Source organism: Elgaria multicarinata, chromosome 9, assembly GCF_023053635.1.
Source record: "Elgaria multicarinata webbii isolate HBS135686 ecotype San Diego chromosome 9, rElgMul1.1.pri, whole genome shotgun sequence".
NCBI classification, from domain to species: domain Eukaryota; kingdom Metazoa; phylum Chordata; class Lepidosauria; order Squamata; family Anguidae; genus Elgaria; species Elgaria multicarinata.
In genome coordinates, this window is record NC_086179.1 from 76035006 (window position 1) to 76061535 (window position 26530).

Below are 26530 nucleotides of genomic sequence, written 5' to 3' on the forward strand. Positions count from 1 at the left end.
ATATTATTGAGAATCAACTGAGAAGTCCAGGAGAATTAGCAGGATCATACTCTGCCTTTTCCTCTTTGAATACAGAACACCCATTAGGACAACATCAAATGCAATTTATATGCCAAAACCAAGCTTGAATCTAGTCTGAACTGGAGCTAAGTAATCAGATTCATCCAAGGGTATCAGGAGATGTATGGTAAGTGTCCACTCAACACCCTGACCAAGAAGGGAATATTTGCAACCAGTTCACATTATTATAGTCCTTGGAGTCAAAGGAAGCCTCCTTTAGAAGACTCACAACCATCTACTTCAAGGTGATCATTGCCACTTCCCCTTCACAGTAAGCCATTGGTCACTTCCCAGACACACTCTATTATGACTGATATTAGCAAGGATGGGATGGGAAGGAGTCAAGCAGACATGTTGAAGCACCTTTTCCACATCCATAGTCCTGTTTCATCCCATTACACAGGACTAGCTGATGTTCTGGATATGTCCCTTGATTGATCTACACCAACCATAGTGTTAAACTCATGGTAAATCCATGGAATGGATGGTTTCGAATCCATTGTGTATTTAGGTATGGTACTCTCTGAGGGCAGAGAACAGAACAGATCAGATCAGGGGTGGGCAAACTGCCACTCAAGGGCCACGTGCCACCATTAACCAAATTCCGTACAATAACAGGTATCATATAGGCAGAGTGGAAAGAGGGGGGAAGGGGGGAGCTAAACAGATGACAAATGGAAGGAGTAGAGGGACACCTTCTACAAATGATCATTAGACCTCTGGCAAGAGCTATGTTCCAAACACACACACAAACGAACAGCTTGCTGGGCCTAGAGGAAGAGCAGGAGAGAGAAGTGGGTGGCAGAAAGATAGAAGGAGAGAGGTGATCCTGACCAGTTTTGGTTCCAGCACCTCCCAAAGTCAGCATACAGTGCCCTACTGATTTTCCCTAAAGGAATATGGCCCTCAACAGGGGATAAAAAAAAGTTTCCCCTCCCCTGGATTAGATGAGCCCATACTTTTCTGTGTAATTATTTGCTGCAACAGGATATGAAATATGAAATAATGTTCTACATTTCCCTTTAGTTTTCAACTTCAAATGAATTCTTAAGATTAACTATATAATCAAGTTTCTGGCTTTGTCCCTAGTTAAACCTGCTTAATTCACTAAATCTTTTCAAAGTATTATGTGATCTATACAGCATGCTTTTATTTTTTGAAAAAGGTATTACATAAAAGACATTTTTACCATCACGAATTTAACATGAATTTATATGTATAAAAATGAAGGCTGATACATTTAAGGTAAAAAACTGTGTATGCAATTTTTCATACTATTCTTAGTATAATTACAAAATGTAAGACAATATTCTAAATGTTTTAATTTAACATAATATGTAATTTAGCTGTAGTCTGACACTTAATATCTTAAAAGATTAATGCAGAGTGGTAATTTAATTAAATCTCAGTAATATAATATTTAACACAATTGCTACAATGGGCATACAATGTATACACCTTTGCCCAAGTGTGTATATTGAAGTGGGATAATAAGATGACACACTCACTCATATCAATGTGTCAGTTATGCATACGCAATAACCTGTAAATCATCAGGGGTAGGGAATGTGTGGTTCTGCAGATGTTGGTAGACTGTAACTCTCATCATCTCTAACCAGCATAGCTAATGGTGAGGTATGATGTGAGCTGCAGTCCAACACCTGGAGGGCCACACGTTCCTCATCTTTACTGTAAATGATCATGCAGGCATACATTTGTGAGAGGGTATGCACATGTGTGCATGGAACATGTGCAATTAATCTAGAAAAAATACAGAAGATCCCTGCTGGATCAGATCATAGCCCTATCTATTCTAGCATCCCTGTTTCCCACAGTGGTCAGTCAGTTACAGGAAGCCAGATTCCGGCTGGACATCAGGAAAAACCTCCTGGCTGTTAGAGCAGTATGACAATGGAACCAGTTACCTAGGGAGGTTCTGGGTTCTCCCACACTAGAGGCATTCAAGAGGCAGCTAGACAGCCATCTGTCAAGTATGCTTTAAGGTGGATTGCTGACTCAATGCCTTATAGGCCCCTTCCAACTCTACTATTCTATGATTCTATATGTAATAATGGGCTCAAGTTACAGATGCAATTAGGAAGCACAAAAATAGGATGTGAAAGCAATACGCCATCTCTTAATGTTGTACCCCAGCAACTGGTATTCCGAAGAATATTGCATCTGAACCTGGAGCTCCAAATTCCCAGCCATTGACTGACTTCTCCTCCATAAATTTGTCTAAACCCAATATAAAGCCAGCTAAGCTGGTGGCTGTCATTACATCTTGTGGCTGTAAAATCCATAATTTATCTATGCGCTACTGGGTAGCATAGCACATGCAGAATCCAGGAGGATCACACATATCAAGCTCTATGTTAGGATGTCCACATAGGAGGGTACATAAAAGCAATGATTCTTAAATGTTTGTTTTTTAATTTAATTCAGATTTGATATTTTTCAAAGTGTAAATAACAAGTTTCTCTTAAATAATAACTAGGATACTATTAAATAATCTAGATATAAGTATGTTAGCACTAATATTAATCTCTAAAGTGAATCAATGTCTCGACCAGGTACACTGTATTAAAGGAGGCTTTTCTATGTAAATGAAAAACCAATTTGATCATTTCTCAAATGTGAATATTTACATTCTACCTACCAAACATGGGCATTTCATTATCATCTCATAAAAATAATTTGCTCTTGTCTGCCCAATAACTACCAAGCCTTGTTTCAACATATCAATGATGGACAAATAGAAAGAAGCAACAAAAGAAAAGATAAAATTGTCCAGTATGCGAATTACTATATTTCCATACTTAACTCCACACACTGTCATAGGTGCTGGTTGTTAGAAAGACCCTATATTTTGAAGACATTCCATGTACAAGGAAAAAAGGAAAGCATACAAAATGTATACCATGCAACGAGATGCAAGGCCTTGTTGTAAGAATGAAACAGTGTAAATAACAAAATAAACACCCAAAACGAAATGAGACAATAGGATATTCATTTTATAACCAGTTTTGTCATTCTTTCTGACCAGGTAGATAAGCTGCCCACAAATCAAAACTCACCACCCAACAGCACAACAGGTGAGAAAGTCGCTTTTCTGATATCATTTCATAACACTTGCTGTTCTAGTATGAATTTCTTGTTTAAGACCACCCTATTGCCCCCTCCTGCTGCTTGTGGACGCATTGAAATCATTGGGCCTTAAGTTAGTAATGACTACATTAAGTCTCAATAATTTCACTAGATCTACTGTATGCATGACTAAATCTAGATCCAACCCATTAACTTGCAGTGAAAATGAGTAGGGATCTGCAGCACCAAAGTGATCCAGGCTGATCTACTGAATACCTAACCCAAATTCTAAACATGTTCAACGTAATACAGAGACAACCATGCAAAGAGGGTCTTCCAGCCTTTGTCTTAACAGCAGCCTCCACTATGCATCATATTGAAAGAGGCTTTTAAAGCTTTTCCACATTTCAAGAGCCCAAGAAAGGTGGAAGAAGAAATGACCCATCTTTCTTCCTCATCCAATTTCATTCTGATGTTGTCCATTTCAACAAAGCCATCCTCCTAAGATAAGCAGAGGCCTGCAATTCTCCTCACTCTTACACAGGAGAAGATATTCATCTCAAAGTGATTTATTTCCAAGCAAATGTGTGGAGGATTGCAGCTGGGGGCGGGGGTGTGGGGGAGAATCCCACTCAGAAACTGTGAGCTCAAAGCTTTCCCAGGGAAAAAAAATCCTAAGAACTTCGAAGAACCTATGTTTTCCTTTACAAAAGACAGCAGCCTCCCTGTGGGCACAGCCTCCAGCTTCAAAACATCAAAAAGGCATAACCATGACAGTGAGGCTTTCCTGAACCTCTAAACAAATAGTTTAAACAACAAATGCAGCTCACTGTGTTCTTTACAACAGGGGCAAACTCTGACCAGTTCTTGGGGCACTTTGGCTTTTGGGTCACAGCGGCTCTTTATCCTGCATGTAACACTTCGCACTCTCTGAAAGCATAGTCTAAAATAAGCAGATCAAAAACAAGATACAAGGAGAGTTTGCATAAAACACTCGGGGCACAATCCTATTGACGATCATTTGCGTTTTATAACATAATATGAAATAGTTTCTTCTTCCATTACATATTATTTATGACTTCTGAACCGTTTAGCATATTAGTTATTGTTTCTTCTTCTTTTTAGATCAGTTCTCAACAGGATGGTGCAAGACACATTAAGTAATACTTAAAAGATAGTTACTTGTACAGACAGATGTAATCTTTGCCTTCTAATGCTCATGAACATTTTAATCAATAACTAAGCTTGTCCCTATTCACTATGCATAACTGATAGAGGCTCGCACCAGTACATATACTGTTTTCTTCTGGCATATCATTAGTTTCATCTGCCTTTCTCTTAATGTTGCTTAATATTTGCACAATTACATTTCTTCACATATAGCCATTTAAAAACCATCATTTTAGAGGTAAGAAGTACATAGCAATTACAATACAGATGAGTTAATACTAACCTTCTGCGAGTGCATTATTTATTTACATGTGGCACTAAGGCCATAGCTTGATGGGGCTTTATCACTTCATCCCCGGGATCTTCCCTGTGCATTCACATGACACACAGGGGATCCCAGGATCAGGGAGGGATGATCCTTCCCTTGCCCTGGAAGATTGCCCTACATTTTAGGCCTGCTTTTTCCTTGGTCTTGGGATGATCCCGAGACTGCGGAAAGTGTGGCCCACAGTCACGGTTTGTCTCAGCTCCTCATGGTTACTCGCGAGGAGCTGAGACCCGTGCATCGGGGATGAGGTGGGGGGAGCAGGAAATTTCTTTAAAAATAAAAAACCCTTACCTTTTGCGCATGAACACTCGTGCACTCCTTCCTCTTTAAAACAATAAAACAAAATGGTGGTCATGACGTTCCCCCCCAAGATCGTCACGCACCACGTGTAAACAGAGGGGGACATCTTGCAATAAAAATATTGCGAGATCTTCACCCCTCAGTCGCGGCTGAGGCCTAAGATTGCATTATATATGCTCGTCACAGAAATTTGGGGAAATAGCTTGCATTCTGAGAATGTCTATATAGACATTGGCAGTAAAACAATTCAAATATAATGTTCTGCTTTTCTGCTTGAATATTGTGCTTGAGAAAACAATTGGGGATTTTCAGTATGGGAAGCCATATGACCTATACATAGAATTGAGTAACCAAATATCTCATGGAATCTTGCACTCTAGTAAATAGAAGGGTTGCAAATTTATATTTTTGAATTTCTTTATGTTTTGGTGCAGGGAAAGTCTGGATTATTTTCTCCTCTTGCTTTTTCCATTATTGGAGGCGTGTGGTAATGGAGTCTAGCTGATGAAACAGGAGGAAGGGGCAGTTCTTCTCCTCCAGCACGTCTTTGTAGGGACTTGTTAGTCGGTTGAATTGACTTTTTAGTGCTTCACCCCTCCCAACCTGCAGAAATGGAGCCCAGATGAAACCTTAAAAGTAATCGCTAGATGACAAAGCCAGAGCGAGGGGGAAAAGAGCCCACACCCATCAGAGTACCACAACCAATGAACTGGAGGAGAAGGGGAGGGTGGAGTAGAAGAGCAAACAAGTGAAAACCCACATGAAATGGACCATGTGTGATAGAGCCCTTGACGCACTTATGAAACGGAGGTAAAAACGTTGAGACAAACCAGAGGGAAAAACTAGGTGTGATGGAGCCCATAAAAGCAAGAAAATGGAAATTATTTCAGCAGCAGGGTATTGATTCATCATAAATGAAAAATCAGTACCTTACCTGCAGAACTCAAACTAGGGCCATTTCCAAACGTGTGACATGTAGAGCTACCCAAGAATTGCTCTTTCATTTTAACTACAAGCAAAATGGCAATTGGCATTCCACACTATCAAGAGTACTGCAGTTTAGCTATCTATATATCAGGCTGGATTCTGGCATAGATGGATTCATTTGAAGCTCAGGACACACTCATTCACATGGTTTATAAAATCAAAACAGCCCACTGTGGGTTGTTTAAGCTGTGGTGAGCAAGGTGTGTGCTGGTTAGTATGTTTAACCTACAGCCACTGTAGGTTAAACAACTTAGCCAAAATCCTACAAGAAGTTACGGGCTGTTTTGATCATGTGAACTAGCCTGTTATAACCTTTGTTGTGCATGCCACTTTATGATCCCCACTTTTGTTTTGAAATATGTTTCCAACTACATTTTTAAAAAATGAAAGTGAGGTTCAGACCTACAACACCATAGAATTCAAAGGGAGAAGCGGGTAAGAAATAATTATATGCTGATGCTATGTTAACTTGTGTATTATGATGTGATACTGCGATAACACAATGATACAATAATGCTTTTTTAAAAATGATTTTAGAACTTTCCAGTCATTGCCATTTTGATGGTGACCTAAAAGGAGAGGAAGCTTCCTTTTTAAAACAATCACTCAAATCTTGCCTGAAACAGTTTTAGCAGTATTTTTTTTTAAAAAAAAGTATAAAACAAAACAAAACAAGAACAGGATCATAAAATAGCACCCACTGGAAAGGTTATATCGAATGTGTGCTGAGTTGTGATTGTGTTCACCTTCCAGTACATCACTGCCCAGGTCAATCCCCTATCTATTTAAAAAATAGCATCTTCATCTGTGGATGCTGCACTCCTCTTCCATTTTTTTAAAAAATGGGAAAAGTTAAACTTTCAACACTTAGAGAAAAAACAAAAGGACCGCATGAAAAAAAAAATACACAATGACTACTATTGAATGATGGTTTCATGTGGATACTCTATAAAAAGTGAGTGATTGAAGCATGATGATTTTATCATACTATGCCCTTAGTATGGCAGTACCGTAATACTCTCAAGTGTGCAGCTACAGAAACCAAAATAGCATCCTGTTTATTCAGATGCAAATGAGAAGTCATGTGAGTGCATTTATTTCTAGAATATATCCAAAAAAATGTCACTTTTTCAACAGGAACCAAATTCAAACTGTCTACCTGGCTCTGATAAGCACTGAAACGTGTAAAGATTCAAAATAAATTCATAAACTGCAGGAATCCTTAATACGCTTGGGATTAAAAATCAAACATAATGCAGAACGAAGTCCTGGTAGATGGACACGAAGGACTAAAAATATCAGCTGCTATTTCAGTACAGAGAAGTCATCACATATGTATGCATAAAATGATGCCTAAAAGTATTTCACTATGAAAGTGGTATATAAAAGGCAGGAGCCACACTGCTGCTTTATAGCAGTATTGAAGTGCACTGACAACTGTTGTGGCCCATTGACACATACCATATCCCGCTTTCATACCACTTTCATAGTGTAATATCCTGCTTGGTGTAGACGTGTCATGGGCTCCAAGAGTTGTCAGTACACTTCAGTACCACTATAAAGCAGTAGTGTGGCGCCTGCCTTTTATATACCACTTTCACAGTGGAATATCTTGCTTGGTGTAGATGAGCCTCTCCCCCGCACCTGTTTTCCCTCTTCCCTCCCAAGTTCCTTTTCCTTGTGTGTCATGACTTTTTTAAATTGTAATCCTGAGGGCAGGGACTGTCTTCTTTGCTAATTGATTGTAAGCTGCTCTGAGAGCCTTTTGGGGATGAGGAGCAGGGTAAAAATATGATAAATAAATAAATAAATAAATAAATAAATATTTTAAGACACTTAATCCCGCCCCATACACATACTAAACGCAGACATCAGACCAGTGAAGCCAATGGCAGTCAGAGCAGCTCTTGTTCTTGGAAGACATTTCTAGCCCATAGCAAACATGCTTCAATTCATATGCATTAGTATTACACAAGAAAAGGCCTAGGAAATTTCACATGCGTTAAGTTTCTGATGACAAAGGGGCCTGTTACACTATCTAAAAGTGTGTGCGTGTGTGTATGTTGAACTGGAATGAGGGTGTGCAGGTATGAGTGTCTGCAACAATGTCTTTGCTTGGTGCTTCTCTGATGAGAGCCAAGCTGAGGAAAAGCCATATATTTTTATATCTAAAATAAGAGAGGAATGATCCTTTCAGCCCCAGCGATCCCTCTTCAACCCCTGACATTTGTCCCACTGTATTGGATCAGTAAAGGTGCTGCTATGTATTGTAAGATTCAAACTGAAATATGCTTTCTCTCCCTTATTGTGATGGAAGGTTTATAGGTATCCCTGTACCAGATGCATCTCTTAATATTATTTTTGCCGATATCCCACCTGCCCTTTTAGAGTGTTGGGGTTGAATGCGGGAAACCAGGTTCAAATTCTTCCTAAAGTAAATAGAGCTCTATTTTGCAGTAGAAATTGCATTGGGTGCAGTCTGGACTGGATCCATAAAGGGAGGGTTAAAGATCCCTACCCCACCCCAAGCTAGGATCCTAATCCATATCATGCTGCCTGCATGTACTCTAGATTAAAAAAATAGAGATGGTAGACATAGCTGATAGCTACATCATTAGAATAAAGTTTGTTTTGACCCCGAGAGAAAGGGGGGGGGGAATTAATTGTAGAAAAAAATAAGAACATTCATATGAGACGTGAAAACCAGGGAAATGAGAAGGGGGAGTAATGGGGGGGCAAGGACATCCCACACAATCTTTCCAAAGGGGGGGGGGGAATGAAATTTGGTGGAGCACTGGAAAAAATAATTCCGTGATTCTTTTTAAGACAAGGCTTTACTCACTCAACATGTGTAATATGAAGATTTTTTAAAATGTAAGTCATTAAAAAAACATTAAAGAATGATAATTTCTGTGTATTTTGTAAAGTTCAATGTTTTAAATGTTTTATAAAGGTAACTTCATATTGAAATATCCTGCTAGTCATTAATACTGTGAATGCATGACACTGATTCTGTCTAAATGATGCATGTTTCTGTTGAATACAGAATTTGTGGTTTCCATTTTTAATTTTCCTTACTTCTGAGATGGCAAAACCTAAAACACATGTGTTTAGGGAACATAGTGTGCAGCAGTTTGCAGTTTTCTCTCTCTCATACTGGGTATGTTCATATAGTTGCAATTTTGCATAGACAAAACTAAAAAGCACAATCCTATGCATGTTTACTGGCAATAAATTTGCACTTTGTTCAATGAGAGTAAGTCCCAGTGTACTCAATGATGCTTACTTCTAAGTAGATATGTATAATATTGCACTTCAAGGCATTTATACTTTTGAGGATGCATGCCTATGCGTGCTCACCCCAGAGTAAGCTGCACTAAACAGAGTGGATTCTGAGCAAACTTCTGAGCAAACATGCACTATTTATTTATTTATTACATTTATATACCGTCCAATAGCCGAAGCTCTCTGGGCAGTTCACTAACTTTTATGTAAGCTGCCAGGAGGATTTTTAATCCTAAAAGGAGGTTAAAAATATTCAAATAAATAAAAATTGCTCTGTAGATTTCATAAATGTGCCAAATAGAACAATTTTATATACTTAGTTATGAATATTATGTTGTTAAGCAGTAAAATAAGTTTAAGATTGATAAGAAAGTAAGTATTGCATATTCTTCATCCCCCACCCCTGCATCAATTTCTAATTTTTATGACCGGGGTGGGGGGGGAATCAGGGAGCAAAATTCCCACCCCCAGCTTCAACATTTCCTGAAGTTTGATATATTTAACTTTGTGGTGATGAAACTATTTTTTTTGTTTTGCTTTTCAATAAATTCAAACAAAATATCTCCCTCAATCATACAACAAACAAACAAACAAAAATACATATGCAAGATTCATGCTTCTCATAGCTACACTGTGTTAAATAAATTGCTGGTTATCTTTCAGATATTTTTTTAATACTGAAGAGCACTTACTCTACAGTTAGAAAGTATTTGCACAAATTTTACATAAACGAAAGATTAAGAACTTGGTCCTTTAATAGATTAAATATAATGTTAGTTTTTCTAAAGCTTCAATGCATGGTCTTCTCAGTTAAAAAAATTCCAAGGAAATATATGAGAGCTGTTTTCCAAGAAGCAAAGCATGCTTTTAGGAGTATGGCTAATACTGGATAACTTAATTTGCCCAAGGGGTCTAGCTATGTTCTTACAAATACTGTATATGTGTGCCTGCAACTCCCATTTGAGTTAATGGGCATTACGTGGGCATGAAAGTGACAGAACAGATACTTTAGGCATAATGTTAGTAAGTAATAGTATTTGAATTAATCTTAGAGAGATGATACATTTCTAATTTGTCTTTCATCATCTTTGTAAGCACTAGAGAAGCTTACAAACCTCATCCATTCGTGAAGCAAAATTCATTTTTCAAATTACTTGTTAATGTAACTGTACAGAGTAGTGATTTCTTCATTATTCTGCACATCATATTCAAATTATTAAATGTACATAGTCCTTCGGTGGTATAATTAATATTGTGAGTTATGATCAGTCAAGTCTTTTTCATCTGTCAAATAATAGAATTCAATGAAGTAACAGGACACCAATGAAACTATATAATAAAAGAAAACCTAATGAAATTCAAGATGCATTAAGAGCCAGGGTTACATCAGATCAGTACATATAAGCCAGGAATGAAAAGGTGCAAAGAGCCTTCTCCACAAGGGCAGAAAAGACAACAAATATCTTCCCTTGTACACTTTTAGAACAAAATTATGATTCCCCACTTAAGTTTAGAACAGAAAAAAGAACATCACTAGCTATTATTCCAAGACAATAAATAGGTAACTCAAACATATCTTTTTCAGTATTTGCCATAAAGCTGCAAATTCACAAGTCACTGTCTATGTTTCTCCCCATAACCCATGAGTTACGTTTCTTAAACTTAATGTAATATTTTTGAACCACAGCACAAAATCCAAGATTAGGAGGTGTTGGTTTAAATTCTTGTGCCTTCTTCTTCTTCTATTTATTTGTATCCCACCTTTTGCCCAATACTGTATTACAAAGGCGGTATTACAAAGTTTAAAACATACATTTTAAAACATAGGAAAAGAAATGTAAAAAAAAAGAAAAGAAAAAGCAGTTATGGCATGACAATGCCAGGCATAAATTGCATTCTACCTAATAACTTAGTCCACTTCCAAACTCTGTCTCCCCCTATTATTTTCCACAAAATATCAAGTGAGATAAAGAGACAAAGACAAACAAAAAGGATATTCTCGAACTTCCTAATCCAAATGTTTTGTTTTTATTCCAGTCAATGACATAATATTACACATAGAGTTAAAAGCTGGTGGATACCTGCTGCTTCAGAAAGTTAGATCAAATGTTAAATGTGGTGTACATATGGACTGGGTTCAGATTTCCTAGCAATGACACAAGCTTCATCTTTTAATGGAAATATCCTGTGTTGAGGTGCTGAATGTTAAACTACTGTTTTTTTATTCATAGCTCTAGAGAGCACTGTGGTGAAGGGGGAAAAAGTGTATGAGTAAAGTGTTAGATCTGAAATTCCATAGAAATTAACATGACGGGGTTAGATACTATTCATTTATTAAACAATAATACTTCATACATTTAAATGTTTCTACATGAAATTGGAAAAAATGCAGATCTCTCTCTCTCTCTTTTAAAGAAAACCCCTACATTTAGATCTATTGGGCCTCAGGTATCAGCATGGGAAAACAAAGGAAGGGTAGAAATCAAACATTCCTGAAGTTCATCATCTAGTTGCCAAGAATGCCAAAAGCAAGAATATTTAATCGAAAATAAATAAAACAGAACAAAATAATTGCTGTATGAGTGTACTTCTACACTCATAATTATCTTTTATAAAATAGGAGGCATTTGGTGCAGGACTTGACATTCACTTACAGATGAGAGGAAATGAGTACATACAAATGACATCATTTTCACATATTAAAAGACACCCCCCAAATTTCCTTCCTTTTATCTATCATCAGCTCCTAAAAATGCCCATTTTTAAAACTACCCATGATCATCATGAGGTTCCTAAGTTACATTTAATTAGAAAGAATACAATTCCTTGACGGAAATTTGGGGGGAGGGAGGAATATGGAAAATAATATTTGTGGATAAGAGCATGAGGCTTGCTCCCGCGGTCCATACAGGGATCTACATATGTATCATCTGGCAAGCACTGTTAATAACATCACAATCTAGTAATTGTAACTATGATTAGTATCCAATAATAGTCCAAAATAGCCTAGACCCATTAAAATGAATGAGAATTAAGTGAATCACGACTAACCTAAGTTCCTTACAATGGGTCTACTCTATGTAAGACTAACACCCTGTGAGCATAACTATGGGGGTAGAATCAGGGGTCCAACTACAGAAACATATGCATCCGTTGGCTTACTTAGTTCTGCATGTATTACCTTGCTGGCTTGGGAAAACAGTTTAAAACCCTACACCAGACAAAATGGCACCCGCTTCAAACTCAATCTTTAAATCAATTTAGCATTTTAAAAAAATAAAGGACAGTCTGTGGCCTTTGCTACACCTACAGGTAAATGCGCGATGCAGGAGGGGAGATCCCGCGATGCAAGTATCACAGGATATTGCCCTCGTTTACATGCAAGGCGCGACGAGCTCAAGAAGAGAGCTGTTGCGCCTGCCATATTATTATTTTTTTGTAGTTTTAAAGTGCCAGCTGCGCTCGAGCACACAAGCGACAAAAGGTAGGGTTTTGTTTAAAAAAAAATGATTTCCCCACTCCCCTCACCGTAGCCCCGATGGGCGCAGCGCTCCTGAGGAGCCGGGAAAAGCCACGAAAACGGGCCACACGCTCGCAGCAGGAAAAAGTGAGCTTGAAGGGGTAGGCTATATCCCGGGGCCAGGGAGGGTTGATCCCTGCCTGATCCTGAGATCCTCTGTGCGTCATCTGGACGCACAGGGACGATCCCGGGTATCACCCCGGGATATAGCCTGGTCTAGCAAAGGCCTCTGGGTTTCGTTTTCATTTTTTGGCAACATTTTCTATTAGCAACACTCCCACAAATATATTGCACAATAAATATAACTTGGTTGCCACTTCTGTTTTGCATGTCTTAAATCAAGGGTGAGAAATGGGTGGCTCTCCAGATGTTGTTGCACAGTAATCCTTCTCAGCCCCAGCCAACATAACCCATGGTGAGGGATGATGGAACATGCAGTTCAACAACATCTAAAGAGACAGACATTTCCCATACCTACCTGATGTGATGTGCAAGTTAGAATTGGGCAAATTTCCCTTGTTCTATTCAAACATCAGCAGGCTTTTGCATGGTCTCCAAAAAAACTGCTCCCGAAACTCCAATCATTCTTCCTCTCACATCCCTTCAAAAGCTAAAGGAACAGAAAGGAAAAAAAAAACACCTTGCCTTTTCTTGCAAAGAGAATAAACTAGTGGCAGAAGTGTACAAGTTCCACCTGATAAATCTGCTGGGAGGCCCACAGGGGACCCTTGAGGTAAAAAGGTCTTTTACAAGAATTGCAAGAATAGGAGCGTTCCCTGCAGAGATTCAATCCCCATCCCCCAGCCCCTATTGAAAAAGGTAAGGAAATATTGGATTAAGGCTTGATGTTCATGCTTTAAGGATGGACAGTTATTGTTATTGTCATCAATAAGCCAACAATAAAAATGAATATCAGAAAGGCTTGAAATGAGTTTCTGCCAATCACCCTCATGCACATAATAATAATAAAAAAAATCCTCACAGGCTGCAGAATAGTGCTATTGTGTAGCCAGAATGTCTCTCAGCATCTTGATCTGAACCAGTAAGAGTTCAGAAACAAGAATACATACTCAGAATCTCTTAGCAAATAAAATTAGATCCCTCGAAGTTTTGAGAAACAGTTTCACTTTTGAGTGGTACAAAATAAAGAAGCTTCTCATAATTATATTATATCCCCGAAACCTCTGTGGAAATCCCATCTGCCTGCTTTCATTCAGGTAAGTAAAAAGACATAGAACTTTTAATAATCTACATAGATTAGCTAGGCCTTAATTGTTTGGAGATCACAATTCAGCATACATTGGCCAACCATGGAAAATATGGTTCAAAGTAAGCCATGTAAGAATGAAGCCCACCCAACGTAGTGTATAACAGTTTTCTGCTTAAAGCACACGGTGGTTTCAATGTAAGGGCTAAACTGGGCCAGAAGTGTGCTGGTGGCAGTGTGTGCATAGGCTGAACTAAATGGCCCTTTTGGTCCAGTTTCATCTCATGCATCCCAAGATTCCATACGTTCTCCTGCACAGCTCCTACAGCTTCAGGTATTACACTATCCTATTATTCTAGCATAGAGTTATATTTGGTGGTTACTATAACAACACTTCCTGCATGGAAATTAATAAACTACACAGCAGACAACATTGCTGGGTTTTCTTTACTTTTTATCTAGTTTATTTCTTTCAATATCCAAGAATAATCATGTGATACTAAACCTTTTCTTCAACTCTCTCATGCTTCAGTCCAGCCTGGGGAATTGTTGTTGTTGTTTTCCTCACAATATCTGAACATTTATTTATTTATTTATTTATTTATTCTCAGAAAGCATTGATGCTTTCTGAGAAGATTTAGCAAAAACCATTCTGCTTGATTAAAAATTTATTCCCCTAAGTATTTGACAAGACAAGAACACACCTTTTTTCTGAAAATTTTGTGTCTCTCTGGATTGCAAAAGGCATAAAGCACCTGTTTTATGCTATAATATTGTCCACTATTTTTCTTTAATCCTCAAAATCTTCCCATGACATTCTGGGCTGAGAGAGAATGTCCTTCTCTCTCATTCTGTCCTTCCTAGTGTATACAAAGGAGCAAAAATGGAGAGTCTTTCACCCCAGGACAAGAGCAGGGGCCAGGGCAGACGAGCATGCTTGCATTAATCCAACGCCAGGTAAACAAGCAATAAAGTGTATGGGAAGGACTGTACGACTGAGTGTGATTGAGCACATTCTTTACATGCAGAAGACCCCAGGTTCAATCACCGGCATCTCCAGGTGGAGCTAGGAAGGAATCCCGCCTGAAGCCCTGGAGAGCCACTGCCAGTCAGAACTGACAATACTGGGCTACATGGATCAGTGGTCTGACTTGGCATAAAGCAGCTTCCTATGTTCCTATGAGCACCTACCACTATCACTTTAGAGTATTCAGTGGTCCTCATATCAGGATATCGTGTCCACTGGGAGTAGTCTGCAGTGCAGCAGTCTGAATTGGCAAGAAAAGGGTACTGCCAGATTCCAACAAATGTTATAGGACTGAATGGGATCAGGAAGCTTTATATACACACCTGGACACTATCTGGTGATGAAAGATTTGGATAAGCAAGCCCACGGCATAATCAGAACTTAGTGTGGCCTGACGTCAACATCATTGCCATGCGGAGTGCACACATCCATCATCACACCACAAACTACCCGCAAGTAAATTATGTCTACTCCCTCTCATTTCCCAATTAACAAGAATGATATGGTAGTTATCTCATGCTGCACTCCAACCCAGCAGCTGCAGTATCAAATGCAGGCACATGATACTGGATCTCAGCATGGCACAGAATATGAAACTTCATTAGAGGATAAGATCGAGGGAGACGAAACAAAAACTGGATATGTAAAAGTGGGAACTGCAACAAAATTTGCAAAGTGGTGATCCTGTTTCAGTGTTCAAACTAGCCAGCCATGCCTTCTTTCAGGATACTCCATTACATTATGGGTGTAGGGGGTCCCCCCCATTTTAAAGTCCCCCCTAACTTTTTTGTTGTTTAGTTTTTATTTCTGTTCACCTTAGTGGTTCTCCAAGCCTGCGGATTACCTTCTCCTTGGTAATCAGCAGGTAATCCTTGGAAAGACCCATTTGGGCTACAAAAAGATCCACACTCCCAAACCACACACTTTATACATTTGTAACATTTATATACTGCTGAATGTGATATAATCTCTCAGCAGTTCACAACTTTAGTGAGAACTAGAACACTATTCCCTTTAAGAACACAGAAAGGGAAAATGGTTTAGGCTGCAATCCTGTGCAGACCTACTTGAAAGTAAGCCCCACTAAACATTGTGGGACTTAGTGCCAAGTAAACATGCAAAGGATTGTGATATTAGGCAGTGAAGTGTGACAGTACAGATCAGTTCACAATCAGGAAAGAAGCTGGCAATACAAATACTAAATTGAGTGATGGAGCAGAATTATTCAGGATTAGCACTGTATAAAATACTGTATTCCTTCATAGTGAAATGGTGCCAATTGCTTAGTTTTTGTATTGTTTAATTACAGAATGCTATAGCAGTCACCCTGAAGAGTAATTAAAAACAAGTAATGGTAACAGAGGCAAATGCCAACCCTTTCCAGAAAGCAAAATATTCCAGGTTTTGAGAAACAAATGCAAGAGTCATAATAATTGGACTCTTCATAAATGAATGCATTAATGGTATCTATAAAGACTGTATTTTATCGTATTTATTCTGTTAATGAAGTTCTTCAATCCAACCTAAACCACAGGACAACTTAAGCCTTGGAGCAGAAAGAAGTGAAGCCTTAAAGAGATTTTGAAGGCTCATGTAACTCATACTTGGTTGGGAGTCTTCACATATCATCTTCTCCAAGTTGTCTCTATAAGCCCCAATCTGTGGTGTAGCAGTTTGAACATCAAACTCAGAATGAAGTACTGAAATTTTCACTCAGCCATGAAGCTCACTGGGTAAGCTTGGGCAGACACTATCTGTGAGCCTAACCTACCTTACAGGGTTGCTGTGAGGATAAAATGGGTAGATAGAAAACAATGTTCACCATCTTGAATTTCTTGGAGAAAAGGTGGAATTATAACTTGCTGATCATAATGATCATGATGTTCCAACTTCATGTAGACATCAGTTACATTTCCGGAGATTATGGGGGAAATACACACACACTCACACACATTATGTACTTTATATTGCAATTTAAAAACACTAAATCTAGAATAGGCCAACTGAAATATATAAGATTAGCTGAGGAGCTGAATACGTTACACCAGTGGTGCAAAAAGCACTGCACATAGGTGGTCCCCCAAGCCCTTTCTGGCAGCCACCCAACACCTCCAGCATCTGCTGCTGCCACTGCTGCCAAGGAACAGAAGAGGATTAAGCGCCACTGCAAAGCTTCATTTACGAGTGTCATCCTGCTTCTAGGGATGTTTTAGGATCAGGCTTTCTATGGCAGTACCCACAGAGCCCTTTTAGAGCATCTCCCAGGTTCTCTCCTAGAAGAATTGCTGCTTCCTCCTACAGCTCTTTTTTCCTCAGGGAAAGTAAAAATAGTGGATGGGGAAGAATGTTATTTACTAAAAAATAAATATGAGAAAAATAGATGGGATTGGATGAAGTTAAGTGTATGGGGGAGTGTACATGGGGTAAGTGTGTATGTGTGTCACATATGCACACACATGTCCAGCTCCACACCTGACATGACCTTCAAGGGCAAAATAACCCCTGTACATCTGCTTTACACCATTTTAGGATGTGTTAGCCCCAGGAGCAAGGACCAGGAGTTTTGCTAAGCTTGGTTTAACAAGCAAAGGGCTGTCCAGTAACTGGGAGCCCCCAACCTCTTTTTCCTGCCATTTCAATGAAGTGCAAGTATCCCTGAAGACCTTATGCTGCAGCAGTGAACAATCAAAGGTACAGCAGCCCAGCATTAAGGCTGGCTACTTGCTCCTTTCTCTAGAGCTGGGAGTGCCAATTCTGCAACACAGTACTATTTTGTAGGATCCAAACCATTACTGCCCTATGAGATTCTTCATAAAACCAAATACCTGACAGAGAAAACCATCCACCACTACAATATGGAACTTACAGTGGCCTAAATACAGAGTGTTAAAATACCCTCAAGCATTTGCTGAATGATACTCGATCACAAAGCAGAAGCAAACTATCCAAACAAGTTCAAACTTTTCTACTGTTAATAAGTCCCTTATCTAAACTGATATTGCACGCAAATCCTTGATCCTCATTGAACCAGCAACAATTGCTTCCAATGGTAATGTACTATCACTGCAATTTTGGCAATGCCACGTTTTGCAACATTTTTAATGAATACGCTATTATTATGCCCTATCCATACAAAGTAGTACAGCACATTTTAAAATAAAGACGTAGGTCAGCTTCATAGGGCCATAGTGCATCAAAACACATGATGAATAAAAGAAAATTAAAGAGAACTAGATGTCAAGGAAGGAGGCAAATTGGCCAGAATGTTTAAAATATTCAGAACTGGGCTGCATGTACAATGCCACCACCTATATCAAATGATAAAGATAATAAACCAAAATACACAACCCCTACTTTCATTCTTAAGCCTGCAGGCCAACACAAGAGTTAGCTGTAAGTCTTAGTTTCCTTTGCATTTGGATATGTTCCATTTAACAAAGTAAGTGTTTCCTTTACTTTCTTTAATCCAACACAGCATTCAAAATTCTACTGATAAAAACAAACTTCTCCTTCACATTTCTGTAAAAGCATACAGAAGGATGCAAAACAAACTCAATGTCGTAATTAAAAAATCAGGCATTCCTAAACTATACAACATTTCTTAAGATAAAGAAATGAGTGGGCTAGATACTGTGCTTCGTACATAGCTTGTGTAGTTTTTTCTCTAATTAAGCTACTTTAAAGTCCTTGCATACACAGTTGCCTATTCAAGATGTATCTTCTGCCCTTTCATCATCATTGACATCATCCTATTGAATAGTTGCTATGGGGCTTATTTGATGTGCTGTTTTACCAGGGGGAGGATTGTAAGACAAAATATACTTCACCTCCCTATTATATGTATATAGCTCTGCTTTCTGTTAAAGATAATGTTGAAAAGGTGATGAAACATTTTGCATTAGGAAGAGCTAGTCAATATACCATGTCTACCTTTATGCTTCTATAGCAATTGCTAAGTGTTTTAATTTTAACACCTCTTCAAACTGACAGAGACCAAACAGAATATGTTAAAGTGCTTTCTATGAAAATCAGGCAGGCATGGGACTGCAATTATATATCACAATAGCCTTTTCTTAGTTCACAGCTCTATTCATCTTTTTTGAAACATTGAAAGACAGATTGGACATAAGGGAATGGATTAGCCACAGGACGACTTGTATTTCCACAAAAAAAAAAAAAAAAGCCTAAGTGTGGAAAAATGGCACCCTGTGTCAGCCATTCTTCACTTCTTGAGCAAATTCCACACACACACACACTCAGGGAAACAGGCTTTTAAACCTCTCTTTCCCACTCATCTCAGAACAAGTGTTGCCTGTTTTGTTACCACTTATGAGTTGTACTGTAACGTAGTACTATTGGTAATGGGAACTGATTCTGTACTTCTGCGAAGAGTAGCCCACTGCCATAACAACAAAATAGTTATGCTCAATATAACTGGACTATTTCACACCAAGAGCCAACACAAGAAGTTTACCACATGCAAAATTAAACTGAGTAAGCCACAACATATCTTCATAGTTATTGGGGTAATTTTCCAGGAAAGTATTGAGTAACTTTACTAGATATTTGTTATAAGTAAGTCAAACTCTTATCTACTCTATTGTCTGAGAGCAAAGAAAGATCAAAATGTATTAATATATTAGTTGGATCCATACTTAGACATGCTTAGAGTAGTTCCATTGAAATCAATGGGACAAGTTAGTTGTAATTCCAGTACTGTACTACAAGCATTACTAAGTCTGGATCCACCAACTCATTCTTTTTATGCAGTTCTGATTTAAAATGGTTTTTTTTTTAAAAAAGAAACTGATCAAGTTATATTTAACAAGTTTATCTACTGATCATTAAAATATGTTTCTACATGCAAGACCATCTGCATTTAAGCAAAGGCCTTGAAACTGCTCAATATGACTGAGAGTGCTTCAGAGTAAGTGTCTAAGGACTTACCCATACACTACAGCATTCTTCAAACGTCATATTCTTTAGAGGTCCTTTGCTAAAGAGTGCTGAAGCAGGTGCTATTTGAACTGAAGAGCATATCTTAGACAGTTCTGGAAATTAAATCTTAAGATAGTTCTGACAATAGAGTTAAACCAATTGTAAACTACTGGATTGATATTATGGGGCCATCTAACTGATATGAGTAAAAAAATATGATAAAATAAAGGGCTCTGGAATTTTATTTAGGAATGCTACACAAATGGAAGCTACACAACGAGGCTGTCAAGAATGACACAAGCATTTCCCAGCTTCAGCTGTGTATTGAAACAACATAGAATTTTGAAAAACAAAACAAAAACAAATCCCAAATCTAAACATCCCAATGATAGCACCATACAGGCCCAAACATTTCATGACAATAAGAAACAAGTAATCTGTCACATTTATGTCATTGATTTATGTTCAGTGTATCAGAAACTGGAGTTGTGGAATATCTGGATATTAATTCTCCCCATTTCTTGTACAGACATTGAGAGAGACATTTCTTTTTGCACGGGACTAAAGAAAAGATGCAACTGAATTTCCCAATATACAAAATTGAATGCACCATAGGCATGTTTTATAAAAATATGATTTAGAATAAGACATGAAAACCACTATGCTGAAACATAAAACCAGATTCAGCTAATAAAAATGTGTTACAAATCACTTTGGGAATTAGACAACATGGAATTATTTCTAAACCAATTTAATTTTACAATGGTATTCAAGAAGCTACAGTACAACATGACTATAAATGACGGCCTTTAAAAAAATCTGTCAAAATACTAAGATTACCCCTCCCCCCTCAAAGTGAACTAAGATTCAAATTGTTAAACTATACAAGCAGCTTAGAACAAATTCACTCAACGAATTTACAGTAAGAGTAACCACATTCATACATAAATAATGCATAAACAGGAATTTGTATGGTAGATATTACTCTCTTGTTCTCAAATACTGATACTGCTGAGATTTAATTTCTCCTCTTGTAAAGTCAAGTTGCTTGTCCTTACATTGTTTTAAAGGATTTTCTCCACAATTCATTAGGGAAATCTGTAAATTTCACAAATATTACAAAAAGGAACATATCTTTTAAAAATACATAGTGTATTATATTTTAACCCCATATTTCATCCACTTTTTTTCAAAAAGTCCTCTAAAATAAAGAGGTAAGAAAATTGCTTCTTGTACTACTGTGTTGTTGTTGTTATTACTATTATTATTAATTAAAATTAATGAGTTTCTGGGAGGCAGTAGCTACTACACTAATGGGGAAAATATAATAGAATGAAATGCTTAAATCTAAAGGTTATTACACTAAAAACATTTTATTATCTCACAGTTATGTAACTACTTCTTTCTTTTAAGTAACCCAATGACTGGCATGTGTAAAATTACCCAAGCCAGAGACATTATAGCGGTCACTTGGGGAGAAACATTTTGCCCAATGAACTAAAAGTTATTCTCCATCTCCTGAAGTCAACATCCTACTGTTTTTACAGTTCATAAAGATTGGTGCAGATATATCTGAATACATTTTAATTGGTTGGTTGTAAAAGTGTCACTTCTTAAACCTTTGCTTTAAAAAAAAATTAGCAGCTTCATTTTATCCCACTGTTGTGTCCAACTGTTTCCACATGCATCACAGCTTGAAAAGTTAAAAAAAAACACTATAAGAACTAAAGGAAGATAATCTAAATAAAATGGGGGGGGGACCAAAAAGGTTCTTTTTAAAAATAAATAAATAAGAATAATAATATTTTCAAACATGGAGTGTATTGTGGTCTTCTCTTTCTCCTCTACAAGGAATAAGCTTTATATTTTATTTAGTTTTTTTGTTTTGTTTGGGGTTTTTTTAATACAATTTTCATTTCAACACTCAATGGAGAAATCCTAAAATTAAGCAGAAAGGCCTCTTCCAGTTTTACAAGAGAAAGAATGAAGAATGAGTCTTCTTCCTAAGCTCTGCTGTACTTCTTTGCCCTGAGCATAGAACTTTAGTGCCATCTATTGAAAATGTACTGAATCTGCTTTAAAAAATTGACTACTGAGGTGATATATAAAAAAATAAGATACATATTTTACTTATTGTGTTTTTGTAGTGTATTAAAACAGTTAACAGAGGCTAGTATTTTTATGTGTTCTAAATAGCAGCAAAGTTTGTCATCCACCAAGAAGAAAAACAACTGTTTACAGCTAATAAATGTATAAACTAAGGCTACAGAATTCCAACATTACCTTCATAAACCATGGAATGAACTCGGCATGAATATAACCCTTCTTGTGACTACCTTATAAACAAAATGAAGTAAAAAACAAAAATCTGCTTTTGTAATATATTAATGTGGAGAGAAATCTGTGGAACTAGAACCTCCTGGAAATAATAAAATATAATTAGGATATACAAACCACAGGCTTTAGCATATGGAAGAAGAAGAAGGAGAACCAGTGTATGTAGGCATGCAGATATAATTACCTTCTTTAAGAAACTGGGAATGGATGACAAATATAAGAAAACAGCAGATAGCTGCTCCTGCTAATGCCCATAAAGCTTTCAAGAGCTGCATCTCGGGTTGAAACTCAGCAAATACCAACAAAGTCACACAATGAATTTCCAGAGCGATGCATCAATGTTTTCCGGGTTTGAGCCAGCCAGTAACCACACTTCCAAAATAAAGGAAAAGGCTAGAAAAGGAAGACAGCTCTTCTTCTTCTTCTTCTTCTTCTTTTTCCTTCCCCCCTCTGAGATTGTGGGAGGGGGAGAAAAGGGGTTAACACAAAGTCTCTAGCAGCAGCATCATGATCTTCAAAGGAGAGAAGCACAGAGGAAACTGGGTCTGGGCTCCATGAATCAGCTTTCTGTTTCCTCGGGAGTTGAGCAGCACTGGGGGAGGGGGGGGGGAGAGGAGGGAGGGGAGGGGAGGGGAGGCAATCTGGGCAGAATTGCGCAATCGCTCCCACTGCTCCGATGAGGTTGTTTTTTTGCTGCTGCTGCTGCTGCTTCTCCTCCTCCTCAGTGACTGCTTCAGTTCAGCAGTGAGAGGAATGCGGGAGACAAGCCGGTCGTCACAGCGCTGCCCGGGGGGACCTGATACCCCTGTCGGCACAGGGCTGCCGCCGCCGCCGCCGCCTCTGCTCTTCTTTCTCAGCGGGGTTGGGTTGGCACGACCCAGCAATAAGAAGAGGGGAAAGTGGGCTGCAGGGAGGGGGGCTCGGAGGAGGGGAGGAAGCTCGCTTTCTGCTACAACTTCGCCTTCGACGACCGCGTTTGGCTTCCCCCGCTGGGTTTCGGGAAGCTGGCGATTCCCCTCCCCGGTTCAAAGCAATTCAATTAATCCTTTCATGCCAGGGCAAGGCAGGTGCCAGCTGGCCATGGTGGCGGTGGGGCATCGCGCGCGCGCGCCGCTTCACGAAGCCGGGAAGGATGTGGGGAGTTCCTCGCTTGCTTCCTCGCTTGCTTGCTTCCTTCCTCGTCCTCTTCCCCCGGCTCGCTGCCACCTTTCAGCCGACCAACCTGGCCGTACCGCGCCTGGGTTGCTCTCCTTCCCTGCCTCTCCCTCCCCGTCCCCCACCCCTCGCAACCGCAAAGAGTATTTTGGCGAAGGGGCAGGTGGCCCCGCGTCTGCCGCCGCCTGCCGCCGTTGCTCCGCGATCAGGAGAGAGACTCCAGCCCACAGGTTGATGCCTCCATGGCAGTCGCTGCCCGCCACGCCAATGCACGCATTCGACGCGGCGCAGGCTGAGGCTCGCGGGGAGGGAGCGGGCGGATACAGGCGACTGGGCGCAGCGCGGTCCTTGCCGGAGAAAAGCAGCTTTCTGGGGGTTCTTTGGCTCCAGCCAGCGAGTGATTTGCGAGGCGTTGCTCGATGGGCGCTGCGAGGGCGGGAACTGCGGGCTCGGCTTCCCCCGGAGCTCTTTCCTTCTCTTCGTGTGTGTGTGTGTGTGTGTGTGTGTGGTTGGGGGGGGGGTCTATAATCTTCTTCCACCGAATGTGTGGATGACTGCAGCCTAACCAAGGTAGCCCCTCACTGCCCGCCGCAGCTCAGACTCGGAAGCGCCTAATCTTCTAAGGCGCCAGAAACAAGTAGCCTCTGGCTGGAGGACGCGCTCCGGAGCTCCGGTCTCCTTCCCTGGGGCACTGGCCGCTTCTCTTCCTTGGCAGCGCAGAGGCTGGCTGGCTGGCTGGCTGGCGGCTCCAAGGGTGCCCTTCTGCCCGCAGCCAGTGGCGAAAGTCGCGCCTCCGCGCGCTCAAGCCCAGCCTCTTATTTAAAGACTCCTGGTAGCGCCATCGAGCAACTTTCCCAGGATCGTGGTCCCCAGCAGACTGGGCTCCCTCGGCGTCAATGAGCATGCCCGAGAGGCGAGCCTGCGCGCTGGGCGCAGGCAAAACCCCTTCGGCATCGCCGCTTCTGCTCAGACTCTCTCTGGGTAAACAAGCAGAGGGGAAAGGCAGGCAGGGCTGCTGAGCTGGAACGCACTCGGCCGCTGGAGCCACGCTGGAAGGGGGGGAAAGGGGCGAAGGCAGCACGCAGGGAGCAGCCCAAAGCAACAGGCGACGGAACAATGGGACCAAGCGGAGGAAAGGGGGCGAAGGTGGGTCCCAGAACCACCTTTCCCCATGCCTCCTTTAAATACGGGTTTTGCTGTCACATGAGTGACAGATTGAAGGCTTCTGTTCAGCCACCCTGCAGAATGCCAAGCGGGTCGCTAGGATGCCGATCGGTTGTCGCGATGTGCAAGCATCTGTCGGGGATGCTTTAGGGTGGATTCCTGCATTGAGCAGGGGGTTGGACTCGATGGCCTTGTAGGCCCTTTCAACTCTGCTATTCTATGATTCTAAGAAGGCACCGAGCAAGTTCCATGCGAGAGGGTGGGGTTAGGGTTTTCAGGATCCGAGGGAACAGCAACACGTCAAGTGTGGACGATGGGAACTGTGGTGCGTAAGTGGTGCTGGGGGGGGGGGGGCGACATGTCCGGAAACAACCACATGGGTCAAAAGGAATGAGGAACTCCAGGAGAAATCTGACGCACAAAGCACATCTTGCCGTTTGCTATTTAACACTCCCTTTGGTTCATTTCCCTACAGCCCACACTTTCATTACATTTCATTTCTGCTAGTAATGTCATGGTGCCATCTGTAGCTTACTGGTGGTTTCCCTCTCCGGGCATGCCACCTGCTTCTCATAACTACCTATCGACATCTCAGCAGCTCCCTGGAGTGTTCCTATTGGCATTGCATCTCCTTATCATAATTTCTTACACTGCAAGCTTTCTACCTGGCAGTAAGTGTCACTGAAATCAATAGGGCTTACTTCATTGAAATTAATGGGACTTACCTAACCATTTTTCATCAATTTCATTGCCTAAGCAAAGATTGTGAAAACCATTGTGTTCTGTTCTCAGGACGCATGCACATAACAGTGGGTGCCAAGCAACACTTTTATGTACTCCATTTCCAAACGGAGTTGATGTTTATCCACTGCTACTCTCGCTACGAAAGTTTTACAAACAGTACAGAAAGGTACAAGGTATCAAGAGCAAAATACATTTTGGACAGTCTGGATATGTTTAAGATGTTACTGCTGTTTGCAGAATGGTTTGGTGCAAAGAAAAAGTGAGCTGTATTTTGTTGCTAAAATTAGAGTGTAGAATGATTTTAAATGTGTGTTTGTTCACTATTGTAGAAACATGCGGCGTACAAGTTAATTTGATACTGTATTAGCTTGTGTGATTTTAGACCACAGAGAGAGCAACAGTTAAGGATGACCTTGTCTTGATTTTTCAAGCACATCTCACACCCAAAGTGACCACTACTTATGCATAAGAAGAGCCCTTTGAGGTACAATACTAAAACTGCAATCCTATGCACCAGCCTTCTACACCCTCGTGTCCTCCAGACGTTTTGCATGTCAGTTCCCATGATGCTTCTCCATTGGCTACGTTAGCTGGGGCTGATGGGAACAGAGGAGCTGTACACAGGATTTCACTGTAAGACTGTAAACCTATCCACACTTCTTTGGAAGTTGAACAGAATGGAGCTTTCTTTTGCATAAACACACTGGATCTGACTGTAAAGCTGAATATTTATTATACTTAGGAGTCAGGGCATCTACTCATTACATATTTAAACTGGTTTAAAAGCCACTGGTTGTGATTCTGTGAAAGAAGCTAGGGATTTCTAACAGAATCCAACATTTTTACCAAAATACAATTTCTGGTTCTTTTGGAGGGGAACCACAGATATAAAAGTGATTTTCTTGTAGTGTAATTAGATGCAGGCCATCTTCCTGCCTTTTTAATTTGAATAATTCTAGGGATAATGAAACAAACTTCTAGTTTTAGTTTGTGCTAATCAGAATGATTCAACTGTAGTTTGTTTTTATCCCAAGCAATTCCTCTAACAGCCAACAAAATTAACTTTTCCAGCATCTCCAATGATTACTGAAGTGTAAAATCAAGCTAGCCTACCATATTTTTCCCATTGTGAAGAGACAGCCATAGGATGCAATAACTGACCTAAGGAATAAAGGAAAATATATTATTTCAAGAATCAACTGTTCTGTCAAGGGGAAGGAA

The 26530-nt window shown here is 39.8% G+C and overlaps 1 protein-coding gene across 2 annotated transcripts in view; it reads right to left on the bottom strand.

Moving 5' to 3' along the window:
• Positions 1-26530, bottom strand: part of TAFA5 (TAFA chemokine like family member 5) — a 360511-nt gene that overhangs the window by 219434 nt on the left and 114547 nt on the right. The window contains exon 1 of one of the 2 annotated variants that reach the window (XM_063134112.1): positions 22431-22827. The exons of the other annotated variant lie outside the window; for it this stretch is intronic. Within the exon in view, the coding sequence (XP_062990182.1) occupies positions 22431-22521 (91 nt within the window). The 5' untranslated portion in view covers positions 22522-22827. Of the gene's footprint in view, positions 1-22430; positions 22828-26530 lie in introns of those variants that run through there. 2 annotated transcript variants of the gene reach the window in all.